Source organism: Gallinula chloropus (assembly GCF_964237585.1).
Source record: "Gallinula chloropus genome assembly, chromosome: 1".
Taxonomy (NCBI): domain Eukaryota; kingdom Metazoa; phylum Chordata; class Aves; order Gruiformes; family Rallidae; genus Gallinula; species Gallinula chloropus.
In genome coordinates this window covers 105,848,018-105,866,683 of record NC_140085.1, presented here as the reverse complement: position 1 = coordinate 105,866,683, position 18,666 = coordinate 105,848,018, and the positions used below count along the sequence as shown (strand labels likewise).

Sequence of the window (18,666 nt, the reverse complement as noted above, 5' to 3'; positions counted from 1 at the left end):
GCTATATTGAAATAACTTGCAAATCCAAGGACTGTAAAATTGTTTATACCTTCACCACATACTGAAAACCATCCATATCATCTTTTTTTCATTTAGATTCTCACACACAAAACTAGCAATCACGTAGTGCTGGGGTGTGTGATTAGTACTGTTTTAGATGACACTGAGATTATGTTGAATGCTGTTCTTGTTGTTCTTTGCCTGATAGCATCAAGACAGAATGTCATATCTAATTCTTCTATAATTTCACCTGTTTTTTTCCTTGTTTTTGTATTAGTATTAATGTAGGAGTATCTGATGTTGTGGCAGATGCTACAACTGCAGTGGAATCTCCGTTTTTTTCGGTTTTGTATGACAAACCTTTTTACTGCTGAATTATATTCAGAAACAAATTGTAATTGTGAATTACTTTGTGGTAGAAATATTTGTAAAAATTATAGAATGTGTTAGGTTGGATAAGACCTTTAAAGGTCATCTAGTCCAACCCCCTGCAGTAAGCAGGGGCATCTTCACTAGATCAGGTTGCTCAGAGCCCCAACAAGCCTGTCCTTGAATGTCTCGAGGGATGGGGCCTTCGCTACCTCTCTGTGCAACCTGTTCCAGTGATCTACTGCTGTCATAGTGAAGAATTTTTTCCTACTATCGAATCTAAGTCTCCCTTTTTCAAGCTTGAAACCATTACCCTCAGCCCTTACACGCCCTTGTGAACAGTACTGGAGTACTCTTGAGTATGTATTCAAGGAAGTGTCAGTGCTCTCCTTTTCATATATGCAGCTTCATGGCAGCTTTCAGTTAGTCATGATATTGTAAGATTTTTTCCAGAGGCTGTTTTTGCCCATCGGCATGTAACAGTTAATTTGAAGTCATTGCAGTCCATCATAGTAATGACTACTTAGGGACTCTCAAACTCAGAGATTATTCACATGCTCTATGCATGCATGAGAGATTCTTTATTGGAAACTCTTGAGGGAAGAAAAGGAAGCTACATGGGTAGTCCAGGATACAACACCAGCTGCCTGCTTCAGTGCAGCCACCTATCATTTTGAGGAGATCATGGTTCCATCTCATCATCCAGTAAAAGAAGTATCACTTTCTGCCCGGTTAGTTCAGGGGGTTAATAATTTCTCTGTTCCTTCTAAATTAGGTTGTATTTGTAAGAGTACTGGGATGTGGGGGAGCCATAGGAGCCAGAGATGAAGAATTAAAACTCAACTGGGAAGACGCTATTTGTGGGTGTGGCTTTCCAGTAGATAGACAATGTCTGCAAGAAGAGAGGCAATGGAGACAAGTTTTTAGTTTTGCTTATTTTTTCTGATGGGAGTATACTTCTAGAATAGCTGTAGGTGCTCAGTTCAGTTTAGAAGGAGGGAGTCTGCTGTGCTCTGACTTACTGTGTGCTCTTCCCTCCTAAATGCCCATTGAAGAAAGTAACTTGCAGCAGAATAAAGTTCAGCCATTGCAGGAATGCCTGGTGTGAACCCGTCTAGAACACAACCGGAACATTTCTCCTTGCCGATAGGCATGGTCTCTGCTACTCACATCTCAACTCTTTCTTGAGGATTGCTTAATTGCTTAATTAGGATATAGTAAGGTAACTAAGATAGTGTGAAGTGTTTTGTGATAAACATTAGTACTTCAGAGGAGGAATTAGTGCTACTATGACCTTTGGATTGGGCTGTGTAAGGTGGAAGGTTTAAGTATTTATGGAAGAAAGATCCTTTCAAAATGGCTACCATGGCCCATCATTCTCTGTAGAATGTACTGTTTCAAGTTTTGAACATTATCATCACACCTTTGTGTATAAGAAAAGCAATATTTTAGATTTACATGTTGAAATTTTTTGCAATGATTTTTATTACGCTCTGCTAACAATTTATCAAAACTTCTTTGTGTCAGTTCTCTGACTTAAATCCCTCTAAAATTTCAGAAACACCCCAGCTTTGGAGTTCTTATTGGTACTGTTAGTAAGAATTCCTTAGTGGGGTCTTGTTTGTTTTGAGAATAAACAATGAAACAGGTTCATAGACATACGGAGATTATTATATATGTCTCTAGTCAGTGTATGAAGCTTGCTTTTTAGTCCCATGTACTCTGAAATTTTTGATCTTTAATGGTGATTTCAGGATTTTTTCAGTGTAATGTCATGGTCTAGAGGTACTTTTTAACCACAAATTCTGCTAGGTTTTAAATGTCTTTGTCAGTCGAAAGGAGAATAAAATACATCTTTCTTTCCTAAATGTGTTCTAAGTTTTCTGTGCTTATGTATAAATTGTCTGTGTTTATTTGTGTACTGGTAGCACAGGTTATGGATACCTATGCTATGCTGGTAATAGAATCTGGTAGCCACTGAAAGAGTCCTTTTGTGCAGCAGTGGTATAACGCCTTACTGCCATGACAAGCCTTAATTTAATGGCATCAGTGTTAGTAAAACAGAAGGCTAAGCGTGGATTCACTCCATAGAATGGATCTTTATTCCTTTGCTCATAACTTTTGGAATAAATGAGGCATAGATGATATTTTTAGATATATATTGCCTAGAATTTAATTAAGATACTGATGTTAAATCACTTTTCTGTGACTAGGCAAAACTGCTGATCAGAACACTTAAGAGTTTCACTAACCTGCAGAAGCTGATATACCTTATTATTAAGAGGTGCAGTCCAGTTGTACTAGTATGGCAGCTCCACTCAAAGGATTTTCAGAATCCATGCTAGAAAAGATAAATTGTGCTAGCAATTAAAGGGTGCTAATCAGAAAAAAAATGAGGACAACATTTTTTTAGTGGGGCCTGTTGCAATCAGACAAAGCATAATGGTTTTAAACTGAGAGGGCAGACTTAGACTAGATATAAGGATAAAACTTTTAACAGGGATTGTGAAATACTGGAACAGGTTGCTCAGAGAGGTGGTAGGTGTCCCATCCCTGAAGACACTCAAGGTTGGGTGAGATTGAGCTCTGAGCAAACTGATCCAGTTGTCCTTGCCCATGGCAGGGGGATTGGATGAAGTGACCTTTAGAGGTGCCTTCCAACCCAACCCATTCTATGAATTAGGAGATCTGACTTCAATTTTATGAGAAGCACTGTAGAGGCACAAACTGCTGATACAAATGGCAAGATTTGACTAGTGTTGTGATGCTGTTCAGTGTAGATTTGGGATGCTGTGACTTGTCTTGCCCTACATGGTAAAGGCTGTAATGGAAGTTTGGCACTGGGGCATTCTCCAGGCTGGTGAACCAAGCATAAATCTCTTCCACATATCTTACTTATATGTGTCTCCTCTCTGATGGTACCTCTCTTCCTTATTCCAGGACTTGAGAGCCAGGGTGAGGTTTCATTGGAGAAAGTGGAGGACAGTGTTCAAGCTCTGCTGCTTCCCTGCCCCAGGCAGTGGGAAGGCAGCTGGCTGTAAAGGAAATACAGAAGGCCAGAACACTATGTTGAAGCAGCTGCAGAGGAAAGTACAGGGCAAAGCACAAATTTGCTATTGTATAGAGCACAAAATTAGCATTGTAGAAACTTCAGTATTATCAATACTTAGTTATCCTGAACAGTTGTGAAGGTTTACCAATGGCATACTAAAATAATTTAAAATAAATAAATAAAATATTAAAAAAAAAATATGGAAGAAGCATAACCACATCATTTCCAAGATATGCTGCATTCAGATTGAGCCAATGGACCACACTCAGGGATAATCCAGGGTTTTGGACCCCTGGTAGATAACACTGTGTAGCAATGCTGGAGCTGTTTAACTCTCAGTAATCATGTAACCAGGGTTGTGAGGCAGTGTTGGTGGGAATCCAAGGATACTGCAAATGGGTTAGAAAGTACATGCGCAGATAAAAGGTGATATACACCAAAAAGCAAAATGAAGTAAAGGATGCATGTGGAGAGAAGAAATAGGGAAATGGACCTATAATTTCTCAGACACTGGTGTTTGCAATGCACTTTAAGGTTTATGTCTGCCTACATTGCATTTGTGTGTGTCTGTGTGTGCGTGCAGTCCACTGAAAATTTCTGTGCAGATCATGTTTGAGATTTTAAAGTAAAAATAGAGCTCCTGAATTACTTCGTGCACTTTGAACAATTAATTTACTTCAGGATTGTAGGGTTTTTTTTTTTCCTTCTGTTTCCATACCTGGGCTCTTTCTGAAAGGGGTTACAAAGCATACATTCAAAACTACAGAGAACGGTTAGCCAATGGGTTAATCCATTAAGACATAGTGCTTTTGGATGTCTGTCTGATGAGTCTGGCAGATGAAAGGAAGGAAGATGATAGCCATCAGTGGAATGGAGAAGCATAAAGGAATGTAAAACCAAACATAAATAGAAAGATTATTGGAACAAGGAAAAGATAGTTGTGCAGTACATGTCAGAGCTCCACCTTTAAGCCCCATCTGCATGTGGTATGGATTTGATAATGCTTTAGAGGCCTGTATCTGTAATCCAACTCAGTTTTTTAGCTTCTTATACAATATCAGATGTAGACAGGTTTAAATATTGTCTTTGAAAAAAATTGTGGCATTAAAAGAGCAACTTGTGAGAACTCAGTGAAGCCTAAAAATTAAATGAATATTTTTCTCATTCCCCACCCCCCCTCTTTTTCCTCAAGGATCCCGTCTCCGTCAGGAGGACTTTCCACCACGGATTGTTGAGCATCCTTCAGATGTGATAGTATCTAAAGGAGAGCCGACAACCCTGAACTGTAAAGCTGAAGGACGGCCAACTCCTACTATTGAGTGGTACAAGGATGGAGAGCGAGTGGAAACAGACAAGGATGATCCACGCTCCCACCGCATGCTGCTGCCCAGCGGATCTTTATTTTTCTTACGTATCGTGCATGGACGCAGGAGTAAACCTGATGAAGGAAGTTACGTTTGCGTAGCAAGGAACTATCTCGGGGAAGCTGTGAGTCGCAATGCATCTCTGGAAGTGGCATGTGAGTAGTTTTATTTGATTAGCACTGTGTAAAACTTTATAGTTGCATTTATGCTGTCATCCAGCACTTGCTCACAGCCAGCAGCCTGGGAGATAACAAATGTAGATAAGTATGACATTTTGTCATTAGCTATAGCTCTTTGTCAAGGCATTGCTACGTGCATTTATACAGCAGCAGTGACCGTACAGAATGCATGATTTATACTGAAGTGAGGTTCCAGCCAGTGTATAATCATGATTGGCACAAACATGGACAAAGGCTAATCTTCCTCTAAAGAATAATCTAATTTTTAAATTATGACTAAAGTTAGTTATACTGAAACTAATGTGGAAAAATACCTATCATTTAATATAAGGTGCGCTGTCTGTTTCTCTTTATGTAGTCATCTGTTACCTCAACAGAAGCAGACAGCTTCTTGGTGACTCATGTTCTGTACTGCTGGAAACCTCAATATATGCTCCTCTATCATAAACTTGATACAGGCCTCATTCATTATGTGAATGGCAAGTGAAATTGTTGGTCATTTCTCATATCATTCAGAGCAGTCTTATTCTTTATCGATTCTCTTTGTCTTAAAACTGAAGTCATCCTGGTTCTTTCAGAGACCACCAGGCATGTATGATCTGCTTCCAGTAGTGTTAACAGACACATTAATTATATTCACATAGCAAACAAAGTTATCATACATAGAATACAGTGCATTGTGTATTATACCTGCTGCATAGTTACTCAGTTTATCAGCTGAGGGTAACTGTGTTTCTTCACATAAAGGTGTATTTTAGTAGGTTTATGAATGTTCTCTTGCTGGACTTCAGTTTCCCCCATCCACAGTTCCTCATATGAAAGTAGTTTCACTACAATGTGTTTGACTGAAGTAGGGCTTTAACACCAACTTGGATTGCTTAGTGGGTAAAGAATTAGAATGCACATTAGAAGGTATGTTGGTTTAATAGTGGGAAGCACAGAAGAGAAATCCATTCCTGATGCAGTCTGAAAAATTTTATAGCTAATTTTATGTTGAGGCTTCAATCTTCTCAGAAATTGAAGAACATACCATTTTAAAAATAGATGGTGAGATAGGCCAAGTAGAACAGACTTGACATGCCCTAGACTCAGAACTGTCCCAAACAAAAAATTAAACCCCTTTTAGCACACATTCAACACAAAAATAAATGTGTATCTGCCAGTAAAGGCATCACAGAATGCTATTAAGTTTTGGTAGGTATTTAGAAGATGACCAGTTTAAGGAAGGCTGAAATCTGGGTGAGTACGACTCTAGAAAACTTTATTGGATTATTTCTGTCTTTGTACATGTGGTTTTTGAACTGTTAAAAATCATTTGAGTGGCGCATAAGCACTTTGTAATCTTAATTGCAATGCTGTTGATTGAGACATCTCCTGTTGAAGTTCAGAAGACTATTGAAGTTATACCTGGAGTCATCAAGGTGACTGATTATTTCTAAATATAAAGGTGCTCTACATTTTGTCAGTTTTCATTGATCCTTAACTTCAGTGACTGCTGAGAGACTCTTGTTACAGTATCCCCAGTCTCTGGGGTTACTTTTTAAACCACTGTGGCTGGTGACGGGTCATGCACGAACTGTATGTGAGGTAGTAGAAGACCTGAAAAAAATTCCAAAAGCATGCTTCATTGTCAGACGTATTTTAGAGCAGGATCATAGAATACGAAACCTGAAATCTGAAACCATAGCCAAAGTGTTTGCAATAGCAACATGCACCCGACACCAGATTATTTTACTGTTTTCAAAGCTTTGAAATTTGACTGAATTACCCTATAAAATGGTTTAGCAGTCTAAAGGAGACACTCCTGTTCCACTTCAATAGTGCTTTGTCTTTCCTTGAGCCATACTGTGGCTGTATTATATTACAAGAAAGTGTTAATCAAAGGAGGAAAAAATAAGTACATTGCTTGTTTAATAGATGTTAGAGATTCTTGTGGTTCTACTTTCACTGGTTTTATAAGCACATGGCAATGCTCAGTGTGTATCAAAGGCGTTCTCTGGAGGATGATGGCAAAACTACCTGGTTTCCCTTAGTTTTAATAAACTTTTTTTAATGATTTTTCGTTTGAACTCAAGTTTTCAAGTGACTTTAAAAGAACAGTATCTTAAGACTTTTAACTGTGTTTTCTAATGTCAGCATTTCTGGACTGAAGAAGATGAGCAGTCCACTTGCCCGTAAGGGAAATGAGTTGTTGCTGACAGGCTGTTGTCAGCAGTGAGTGCTGTCCTCATTCACCTGTTCTCAGCTGTTGCTGAAAACTGTTGAGTTGCTGGACATTGTGGCCCTGTTCACAGGAGCCAGGACCGACGCGTGCAATCAGGTCTTACTTGTGCTGTCGGTACTAGTGTTGAAAGCTGCTCTGTCCCTGCTAAGCCAAGCTGCTTTCATCAGCAGAAAAAGGACGATTGTCCTTTGCTGAAAACATAGTTTGGGATTATTAGCTGACTGTAGGTGGCCTAAAACTGTGCCATAGAGGCAAACTGCTGCTTTTTACAGGTTTAAAATGCTTGAGTCTGCTGGTTTAGTGAAAGAATCAGTAATTATTCTACTTTGCTTATTAAATTGTCACTTGCCAATAATATTCATTTGCAACTTTTGAATGGTGTATGAAGAGAAACATATTAGGTTTATGTATCTTAAGTGTGTTCATGTGTATGTGTTCAGGTGATAAACAGTGTTTATTGGGGTTCATTCCACAAGAAAATAAATCTTAGGTGAAATTCAGTTGGGGCATACAGTGATTGAGAGAATTCAGAGATTCTTGAATGCAGAACTTTTGCCTACTCCCCCCTTTTTTCTCTTATGAGTGATTCCCCCCCCCCCCCCCCCCCCCAAGTTGGAAGTCCCTAAGCTGTGTTTGGTTAAATAAGAAGTTAACACCTTTCCCAAAAATTATGAATTTAGGACTGGCCCATCCAAAGTATATAAGTATGCTTTTAAATCCATATCTATTCAGAGCATGTACATACAATCAAGAGCAGATATTTTTGTGCTGATAATGTCCTCAGAACAATTTCTCTGTGCCAGTGAAACTGTGAAGAATGATGACTTGAGAAGTTACTTAAATTCCTTCATTAACTTACAGAGTGCATGTTTATAATTTTTTTTGCATTTAATTTAGAAAGTCTTTGTTGCAGAAGACATTTAGGAAGAAATAGGAGTTTGTTTTTGAAGGCAAAGTTTAGGATTGATAAGAATTATTCTATTTCATTATTTTAATATATTAATCTGCAGTGTGCTTTTGTGTAGATTACCTTTTTCAGTAGGAACTTCCTCAGAAGAAGAACAAAATGCTAATGCTAGCAGCGAAACCACTGTCTATGTGGCAAATTCTGATGAAATATTTTTGTTTTATAGTTAGATCTTTAAAAATAAATGTTCTAGTATTAAAACAGCTACCAAATATTGTATTCAAAAGAGTAAAAAACCTTTCTTTTGATTTTGTTATTGAAATCAAACAAGGATTGGCATTATTAGGAGAATATTATTGTGAGAATATTTGAAAAGGAAGGAGGCTCGAAATGGTTTGATCTTCTGTGAAGCTGCCTTTATATTTGAAAGCCAGAAGTTTTAAAGCAAAAGTACCATTTTTTCACGATGCGTGAATTGACAGGATTGAACCTACATGGTGGAGTTTTCCAGCGGGAATATCAGGAAACACATTTGCAGTGGTGGCCTTTAGGTAGGATTTCAGTTGGAAGTGCTGGGGCGCCACATGTAAGCAAGAGAAGGAGCATGAGGTCCTCGCACTGACTCAGGCTGCCTCTGATCTAGCCTGAGTCAGCGGCAGCCCCCAGAGATAGCAGCTGTAGCCCCAGGTGTTAAATATGTGACAGCAGCTTGATCTATCGACCACTGTAAGAGGGGGCTTTGGCCTAAATGAAAATTCATGAAAAATTGATGAAGTCCCCAGATTATTTTTTTTTCCCTTTCCCTTTTCCAGTGCTGTGCCATTGCAGCGAGGAGAGATTAAATGAGGTGTTGAACGCTTTAGTGGCAAGGAGGTTGTGGTTCAAAGGTTAGGGGTCAAGGGAGGGGAAAAAGGACCAATTTTCTACCTTACTTTCCCTTAAAAGAAAGCATGAGGCTTTTCAGATTAGGTGGGATTTGCTGCCATTTTAATATAAGAATAAAGCTCAGGCATATTCACAAATAAGATTCTTTTCTGCATGGATTGGCAAAGGGTAGGAGTGTGTGGGCTGGCGCTAATAGAAAACAGAGGAAGACTGAGTCATAATTCAATGGGAGAACCAGAAATAGATTGAATTTTGTAATGGCAGTATAAATTTGGGTTTCCATCTTTCTGAGTCTGTGCTTGAACTGAAATCATTTGGAGAAAGAAGAGGTCTTGCATTATTTATGTGTCACAGATTGCTTGAATAGCAGGCTTTGGAACACTCTCCAAACAATATGATCCTGTTTATGTTAGATCCCAAACTGAATTATGTTTCTATCTGTAACAAGAGAGGTTATAGTAGCACACTGTGTGTAGTGTGAAGAGTCACAGGTGTATTCCAGAGCAAGCATAACACAGATCTTAAACACAGGCAATGGTAATCTTACAAATAAAACAGGTACGTTTTAATACTCAGTGAATAAAGGCTGAGAGGTATAAAATATATGCTATATAATCATCTATGTACCATAACGCTAATGACTATTTGCAGGAGTGTGTGCAAAAGGCTGCAATATGTTCATAATAATGGAGTCGTTAATTTCATTTGAGATACTCAAGGTAAAGACCACCTGTAAAATAGGATGAAAAAATGCACAGTGTATGGGACTGTAAAATGGATAGATGATTTTTTTCATCTAGTTTCTGTTCAACATATGGCTTAAATATAAGAACTTTTATTAATTTTGTTACTGGCAATTTCAAAGTCCGATTTTCTTTGGGTTGCTTTGACATGTGGAGAATGCATCCTTTTAATTTACTTACACTCCTCTTGCTCTCATCCAGCTCATCAGTTAGAAAGGCTTCCTGTCTGAGTTGGTGGGTTTTTGCTCTCATCAAGAGAGAAGTAACTATTGTTGAAGTTGAAATGCTGGAAACTGCGATCCTGTGGACGAGCCATATCAGGACACTGAAAATCATCATGCTTTTTCTTTACATTTTTCTAAGAAGAAATATAACAAACCATGGCTATTATCACAGCATACTTAATGAAAATAAAATTCCCATCATAGAAGAAAATAAATGAAATTGTATCTGGTTACATAATCAGTGAAAAAGCAGATTTCATAAAATGGGGGGAACACTTCAAATCTTTTCTGTACTTCTGAAGCTTTCAAAAAGAAATTTCTGTTGATTAAGATGAAACCATTCAGAATAGCATTGTTATAAACTATTACATAATACAGCATATCTCTATAGGACATAATTTCTATAGTTGCTATTAGAAGTTAAAGCAGTTAAGAGATACCAATGAATGAAGCCATGTCAGGCAAACCAAGACTTGACTGATTGACATAGCTGAGTTTCCTTTTGGGCCAAAAAAATAGTTCTAATTATTTTTTTTATTAGTTTAGCTTTTAGCAGAACATGTGGTTCTTCTGCTTCTGAGTTCACCTGGAATAAGAAACTGAGATGTTTGAGAGCGAATGATTTTCTGTTTTGTTTTGGGTTGTCAGGGGTTTTTTTTGTTTTTGGTTTTTTTTTTTTGGTACCAGTAGCCTGAGTGAACTGGAAGTTTTGATAGAGGTACTCTTCATCAGGAGAAACTAATACGTCTCACAGACTGTTTAAGATCATGCTTCAGCACTGATGCCTTCAATATGGACAAAAACAGTGCTTCCCATCATCATCCAATAGGATTTAGACAGATGACTGCATTGTTACATTTGCATTCCTTATCCTTTGAGCTCCATTTGGACATTGAGGTTTAAGTGTTTATTTCAAGGCCAAAAATGCTAATGACTCCACACATTTAAGAGCTGTCACGCTGGTCATAGATCCAAAGATATTTAACATGATTTTCCTTATCAAGCTGTGCAGTCCCTGTAGGTTTCTCCAGACCTTGTTCTTGTTCTCCATTTACTTTTTCTTGTTCTTTTTATAGTGTGGTCATCTCACAGCAGACTTTTTTGGTAGGTGGTTATAGCACAATAAGCTCTAAAAAGAGATATGCTGGTTCTAACAAAACCAGCAGTCTTGGGTACCAGAAGAATGGTACTCGGCTAGTTATATGCATTGAAAAGAGTGCACCAAACCTGTGAGTATGTCTTTGCAGTGCGCTCTTTTGCACTGTGTAGTCTTACAGTCTAGTATCATCCCCAGCATTCCTGTAGTAGAAATAGTGTCTTGCATCCAGAAATAGTTAGAGAAGCTTTCTGTAGGACCTCTAATTTCATTCTATGAGTTATTCTCCCAGGATCTACTCTTTTTTTTTTTTTTTTTTTTCCCACCCTACTTAAAAAGAACAGTCAATGTTACATTTTTAGAAGCTACATTTGCAGTGTGCTCAATCTGATTCTGCTTCTAATATCTTCTTGCACATTTCCTCATTTGATTTTTATCGGCTTCCTTCTTCCCCTTGCCTTTGATTCTATTTTACTTTTTTAAATCAAATCCTGATGTTTATATATCTTTGAATGTTCTACCTGATAAAATGTTCAAAGCTAAGGGAACTACTGATGACTTTACAGAAACCTTGGAAGAGATCAGCTATTGGCTGATATGCTAGTGGGTGCATCATTATGTTCCGATTTTTGTTGTTGAAATTTCTTAGATTTTTAGTTCATCTGGGAAATAAAGGAGAACAATATAAGCATTTTTATAAATCCATTTCCTTTGCTCATACACCAATAAGCACTATTTAAATATTAACTGAAATATTAGCTATTGTTGGCATATGCTTCAGGTGTACTATTCTGTGATGTCAGGCTTAAAATAAAAACCCTACTCATTTGAAGTGGGATTTCAGACCATTCTATTGCAGCTTCTAGTGAAGTTCATTATTACAGTAATTAACAGTAATTATTAGTATGTGATAGATGGATATATTTATATGTACACACATATATGTGTATATGTATGTAGATGTATGCACATATATATGTGTATGTTTATAGGGTTTTATTCTGATAGTTATATTTTCTTGAGAACACCAGAAACTCATCTTACCTCAACTTTCTTCCTTATTTTTTTTTATGTCTGTGTTCAGATATGTTCTTCCCAATGTTCCCTGCTCTACTTCTAGAGCACTAAAATTTAATCATGCTGTGGTGATACTTCCACTTCAAATGTTCCCACAGATGCTATACTTTGAATAGGTTTCTACTGTTTGGAATTTGTGGGAAACAAAGTGATAGGTTTGTTCCACTCCTCTTACCTGAATTTAGCAGTGATGATACTTAGGGAACTGCTTCATCACATTACAGGAGGGAGACATAGACAGTCACTTTCTGCTGTACAAAGGTATGCAGATACTTGAAGAACTGGATTAGAGCTGTATGCTATGCAGCTGTATTTTGTAATTCCATTCAGAAACATTTCAAGTCAAATTTTGAAAAACAGTTTGATTGCTTTCTGCTTCATCACAGAACTTGCTCCAATCCCTGTTTCTGTTGGAAGCCTGTCTTAAAACATAAGTATTCCAATGGTGAGAAAAAAGTTCTGATGTTTCTGATGTAAGCATAAGCATACCTTACGTAAGCCACTTCTTGTGATGTGATTTTCCTTTAGATGTTTTTCTCTCCTTTGTATTTGTAGACCACAGTGGTGTCACTTCTTATCTCTGCTATTATGAAGATAAACAAGGAAAGCTTATGTCTTCTCTTCGAAAATATTTGCTTGATCCTTGTCATTCTTCACCTCTTCTAGTCTGCACCCATTTTCTGAGACACGGGCGCATAGATTTCGTATAACTTTTCAAGACTGCTGTGTTGTGTATTATGAACTACTGTTAATAACTACCTTCACTGTTCATTTGCCTATGGGTCCTGTGATCACATGTTAATTTTTCAAGCATTTGGTAACTCACAGTCATTCTGTAGTAATCTGATGCAGACCTTTCTCTTCCTCTGTAATTTGTAACAGTTGAGCTTCTACTTCACTGTAAACATCCCTATGATCAGTTCAAAAGCATATGACCTTGCACTTCTTACTATTCCACTTTGTCTAGTGTCTCCTACACTAGTCTTCGATGTAATCTAGTTCTTCTAGTTTAGTATTATCCTGCTGTTTGGTACTGCTGGGTTTATGAACTAATCTTGTATGGCAATGTAGAAGGTGGCCTCGGCATTCAAATTTGGCAGTTTCTTAATTCACCTGCATCTTGCCAGAGGACTTTGCTGCTTCTAGCAGGATGTGAACCTGCTTCTTGCCTACCCCTTAATAAAGATCATTTGATAAAATAAAAGGTAAAGCAACAAGTTTCTGTCAACCTATGAACAAAATACCAATCCAGCAAGGTTGAGCTTATGGGAAGGCAATAATTTTACTGACTCTCATTCTGCTTCTGTTGCAATCTCAAAACACCAATCCGTACATGAGAATCTGAGGACAAATATCCCTGGTTTAAACAGCTACAGTGAGTAGCAGTCTTGCAAAAGAATTTATATTGGCTAATCTTCTGAATTATTTTTCCAATTGTAATGTGTGCAAAAAGTTCCCCATCTGCTGTAAACATGCACATAAAAAGGCATAGTTTAGAAGAATGTAGGTGTGTGTGGGGGAAAAATCATTGCAACCTTCTGAGTTCCACTTTTGGAATTAATTATTCAGTGCTATACGTGTACACATGGCAGCTACAGTATTATAAACTCTGAAAGCTGATGGCTAATTGGTCAATCACTGTATTTTAGCAGAGACAGATATTAAATGGAACTTTACGTGTGGTTAGAATGTAAGAATTCCTTTGTTTTGTCCAGAAGAGCACTATTGGAGGAAGTTTATATAAAATTTCTTAGTTTTTGTTTTATATGGAAGAATTAGTGATGATGAAAGAAACTGGTATCCTCAGGACAGTTTTTGATTTATTTCAATGATAGACACAAATATTTCACAGCTTTTACATATAATCTTTGAAATATGTAGATTGTCAGCTGTTCCTGTTAAGAGACATTTTGGTTGCAGTATGGTGTCAGAGCAGCTTTGAGAAAATGAAATTTTTATTGTTTCTTGGTATTGAAAGATAAAACTGTGATGTTAGCTTTTAGGAGACCTTTGCTCTTGTATATCAGAACCAGTGGCATAATGCCTGACTGGGTCACACCAGTTGGTCCGTATTGCCTGATGTTCTGTCTTGGGTAATAACAGTGTTTAAAGACAGTGTTTACAATGATGCATGAACTTCCACACTTTAAGTGGCTTGTTGACTTCTGTGGAAATACAATTCTTGGTTAGAATCGGAAAAAGGCATAGGTAGTAGAAAACCTGTTAGTGTTGAAAGCCTCTGGTATGGGTGAAATGCTGTCACCTTAGTCATACAGATATTTGTTGTATTTATTGCAAGATTGTTTGAAAACAGATTTTTTTTTTATGAAACTACGTAGAGTTAATAGTTATCTTTCTTTGCAGCTCACTTTTTTTCTTGAAGTATAGAATATTTAGAATGTTTAAAAATGAAGTTCATAAAGCCCATATGAAAGCACAGTTTGGGTATAAAATAGAAGCTCTTAAAGCAAATTGGAAAGTTAAATGAACCTTTTCAACGTACGTCAGGATGGCTTTTTATTCTAGCAAAACATCTTGGTTAGTAAAGAATAAATGACAAAATAAAGTTAACTTGGAATTATTTTCTGAAAGTTTATCCTTTTGTGTTCTGTCTGTGTTGTTTCTAACTGTCCTCTGTCTTCTCGTTTTTATGTTCTTCTTTGATAATTAAGGATCAGCAACTAAACAGCATGTTGTCCTCAAGTATTCTAATTATCTTGACTCTTTGGATGGTTTGAGGGGGAGATAAGCTACGTACATTAGAGCCTGTACCCATTCAATTAGCATATGTTCTTATTCTACTGCACAGGCAACATAATTACCTGATGCAAGCCTCTGAATCCCATTCCTTGACATGCGTGCCTAAAAGTCAGTGGTGGCAATGCTGAACATCAGTCATGTTTTCTTTGAGACTGAGCCATCTGTTCAAGGTCATGTATCATGTTGATTGCAGAACCACAAGCAGAAGCCAAATCTTTTGACTGGTAGTGTATCATAAGAATTTGAGACAGAGTCTTCATTTTGTTTGCCTCCCTCTGCCTACTATGAAAAATGGGTGACTCCATGCTTTTGGTCAGATTGTGTTCCCATTTGAGCAACATCTGATTCTGAATAATTTAGTTTCTGTAAATTTTGGACTTTTTATAGATGTTATATGTACTGTGTAAAATTTGATTCTATCAATCTTACTGAAAGATGAGGAAACACCTCACCCCCTGGGGAGCACTTAAGATAAACTTTTCAGAAAGTGGGCCATAGGGAAACAAATTCCAGAAATTCCAACAGTTTCCTTTGTCTCTAAGAAACTTCTTGCAAAAACAAAGCAAAAAGCAAACCAATCATAAAAACCCCGTCATAAACCACCAAACCCCACCATGATCCCCACTACACCACCTTCCCTCCGCCCCACCCCAGAAAACCCAAATCCAACCCTAAATGCAAACAAGCAATAAAAATCCAGTGGTGGTGATACAGTTTCACCTGCAAATTGATGTAGAATTTCTTCTTTCCTCCCAGTGTCATTAATGTAAACAATAGCCACACTGAAGCCGCCAATGCTTTTACATTTGTTGTGAAATTGGAAGTGTAGAGTTTGTGATAGAGCCCTTGATTTCTTAATCTAGATTTTCTTATCAAATAACTTGTTCAAATTGTAAGGACTTGTTTTCACTTGCTAGAGTAAAAGCTTGTCTTTGACTAGTCTCTGGATAGTTTGCTTGTTAATTTAGCCATTCATCGAAATGTTTTCACTGGTTATCATAAATGCACTGTGTACATGTGCAGATGTAGGCTTGTATGTCACTTTTCTCATTATACACCTGCATACTGAATGAATGAGAACTTGATTTCTGTTGTATTAAACCCCTGTCACTGTTGTTTTATCCCAGTGTTGCAGATGTGCTAATTATACTGAACTTCTCTCTTGAAAATAGTTTCATTTTCATTGAATGGCTCATTAAGAGGAATGGGTTTAAAAAAAGTAGAAGTTAAAAGCAATGAGAAAGGAACAGTTCTGGATCATCATGCCATCAAGTTCCTAACAATGACATACAGAGCTAGTAAACAAAGAGAATATAGTATAAAATCTATTAATGATGTATTTATTTGCTAAAGTTATAGGAATAAAGTTATAGGTAGTTATAATGAAATATTGTCAATATTGGTTAGGGTCTGTACAGTATACAGCTATTCAACTATCATATAGCCTATTATATTGCTACATACTTACAAAAATACATGTGTATAAATGTGAAAAATAAATATACACTTTAAACAATTTATTTTTAAAGTAGGCTCTAGCACTGCACAGTTTCCGAAGTCAACGTAATGGGCAGTGTAGGGGTTTTGATGTCATCCATTGCTGTCTGTGCTTCAAAGAAGCTTCTCTGTCGGGCACACAGTGTATACAATAAGCACATGGTATAACCTATGTGTTTCCATGCGTTCTCACTGTGTATCAGAAACAGTCTATGGCGTTGTGTGCTCCTTTTCCTCCCTTTCCAGTAGTCAAGTACTATGCAAATAATTACAGAAGAAATATAAATGGATAGATTTTTTTTCCGATTTTTAGCAGCCCTCTCTTCAACCTTCATGCTTCTGTTGTGATACCTATGGGGTATTTGTAAAATATCATTTTTTTTTCCTTTTCTAAGTAGACTTAAAACAACCCCAGGAAATCAAGGACCGGCGCAAATGAAGATCTGTTCTTGATTCCATGTGTATGTGTAGCATCAACTGCAGGGAATAGGCGTACACTTGTGTCAGCCATGTTAACATCTCCTATCCCAAACTCCTCAGTTGAGGTGACCTCTGATATGCTTGCTACAGTGAGTGATGGAGTTAATGAGATCCAGCGACACCATGACCCTGACACCCTCATGGCCTTGGTTTCACTCATCCATCTTCCTAGCCCCACAGGCTGTGATGTGCTGCATAGAGACAGAATTAAACAAGTGTGAATAAACAAGTTCAAAGCTTTCTGTCATGGCTGCCAACACAGAACATCAAGAAAATGAGGCATTAATAACCCAGTGCTGGGGATGCATGTTGTTTTGCTGTAGGAACACCTGGGGAAAGTACCACTTGCTATGCAATCAGTTTTTTGCATGCCAGGAAAAGTTTGCTTAAGACTTTTCTAAAAGGTGCAAGATTTGGCCTGTCATTCTTCTTAGTCATGAAGCTGGCAGCAATCAGACCAGAGGCAGAACACATGATCGAGAAAGGTGCTGAAAAGCCTTCTATTAAAGCAGTCCCCTTTGCTTGTGTGGTGTTTTATTTGTGCTTTGGTTCATCAGAAGTGATTGGCAAGGATTTTGTGGTCTTAACCTGATCTATTTACAAGAGGGAAAAAACCCTTGAGATGGGTAGCCAAGATTATTCTCTTAAGGAAAAATCTTACAAGCATTTTGTCATAGCATAACAAATAGGTTTTGTTTATGATTTTGCTATGATCATGATTATTCTATGATTTTGGGTTGAATCTGTATCTGTGGGTAAGATGCTGGGATAAGATACACTTTTTTCTGGTTGTGACAGTGGTTTAGGTAGTGCCTGTCATCTTTTTAGGATGCTATCTTTTCCCTGTGGCACTTTCTGATCAGTTGACTAGTTGGCGATTAAATACATTCATTTTGTTCAATGAGTCAGAGCTGTTGTGGGTAGAAAATTACTGATGGATTATCAGTTTCATCACCTCTGACATCCGGCCTTAGCATAGTTCATCATCTGAGAATTCATAACACATTTGCCTGAGCAATAACATGCTCAGCTACCTGTGTGGTCATGGATCTAGGTACTGGGAACATTGTGTTCAGGGTTGATAGGACAGATGTCATAGAAATTAGAGGACATAATCTATTTTGGTGATAAAAGCACCCATTAGTACCAACTACTAAAGAGTGTGCTAGGGTCAGTGGGAGGCTTAGTAAGTTACAAAGCTGTAATTCACTGATATTTGTCTTTTCCTGGAGTGCTTCAAGAAATAAAAATGCTTTTCAGAATTGGAGGAGCTTTGACGTTACAGTAAATGGACACTTATGAGGCAGAAAATACATAATGATTTTTAAAGTCTAACAAGGTCATACTGAAACATGTACCTTTTTATATTCCTCTTATAAAAAAATCTTATTATTACTGACCAACAGCCTAGATAAGATTAGGTTTCTTTTCCTAGAGTCCAATCCTGAAATTACTAAAGCAAGCCCAGGTGGAGGTGGTGCATTACTCTACTTCTACATTGTAAAAATCAGAGATGACTTGTATGGAAATTTGTGATAAAATGCGCTAGAGATCTGAAGAATGAAGAGAAAGACCTATTGCAGACACGTGAGCAAACCTTGGCAGTCATGATGGGGAAGTTATTCCTTTAATGAGCGCCATTTTCTCAGTGGTTTCTGTTGTTGTTCTTACAATTTTTACTTATATCTTACTAAACTAAAGACATTCTGTTCTTCCTCTTGTGGGATTATGACTGCTGCTTTGTCTGTGATCACTGAACAGTAGATCCCTCAAATACCTCTGACTTCATAAAGGTTCAGTGAGCCCTCA

At 37.5% G+C, this 18,666-nt stretch overlaps 1 protein-coding gene across 1 annotated transcript in view; it reads left to right on the top strand.

Annotated features, from left to right (window-relative positions):
- The window catches only part of ROBO2 (roundabout guidance receptor 2), a gene marked incomplete at its 5' end in the record, with an annotated part of 461,552 nt that overhangs the window by 45,055 nt on the left and 397,831 nt on the right, over window positions 1-18,666 (top strand). The window contains one exon of the mRNA XM_084279241.1: window positions 4,614-4,940. Within this exon, the coding sequence (XP_084135367.1) occupies window positions 4,614-4,940 (327 nt within the window). The remainder of the gene's footprint in view (window positions 1-4,613; window positions 4,941-18,666) is intronic.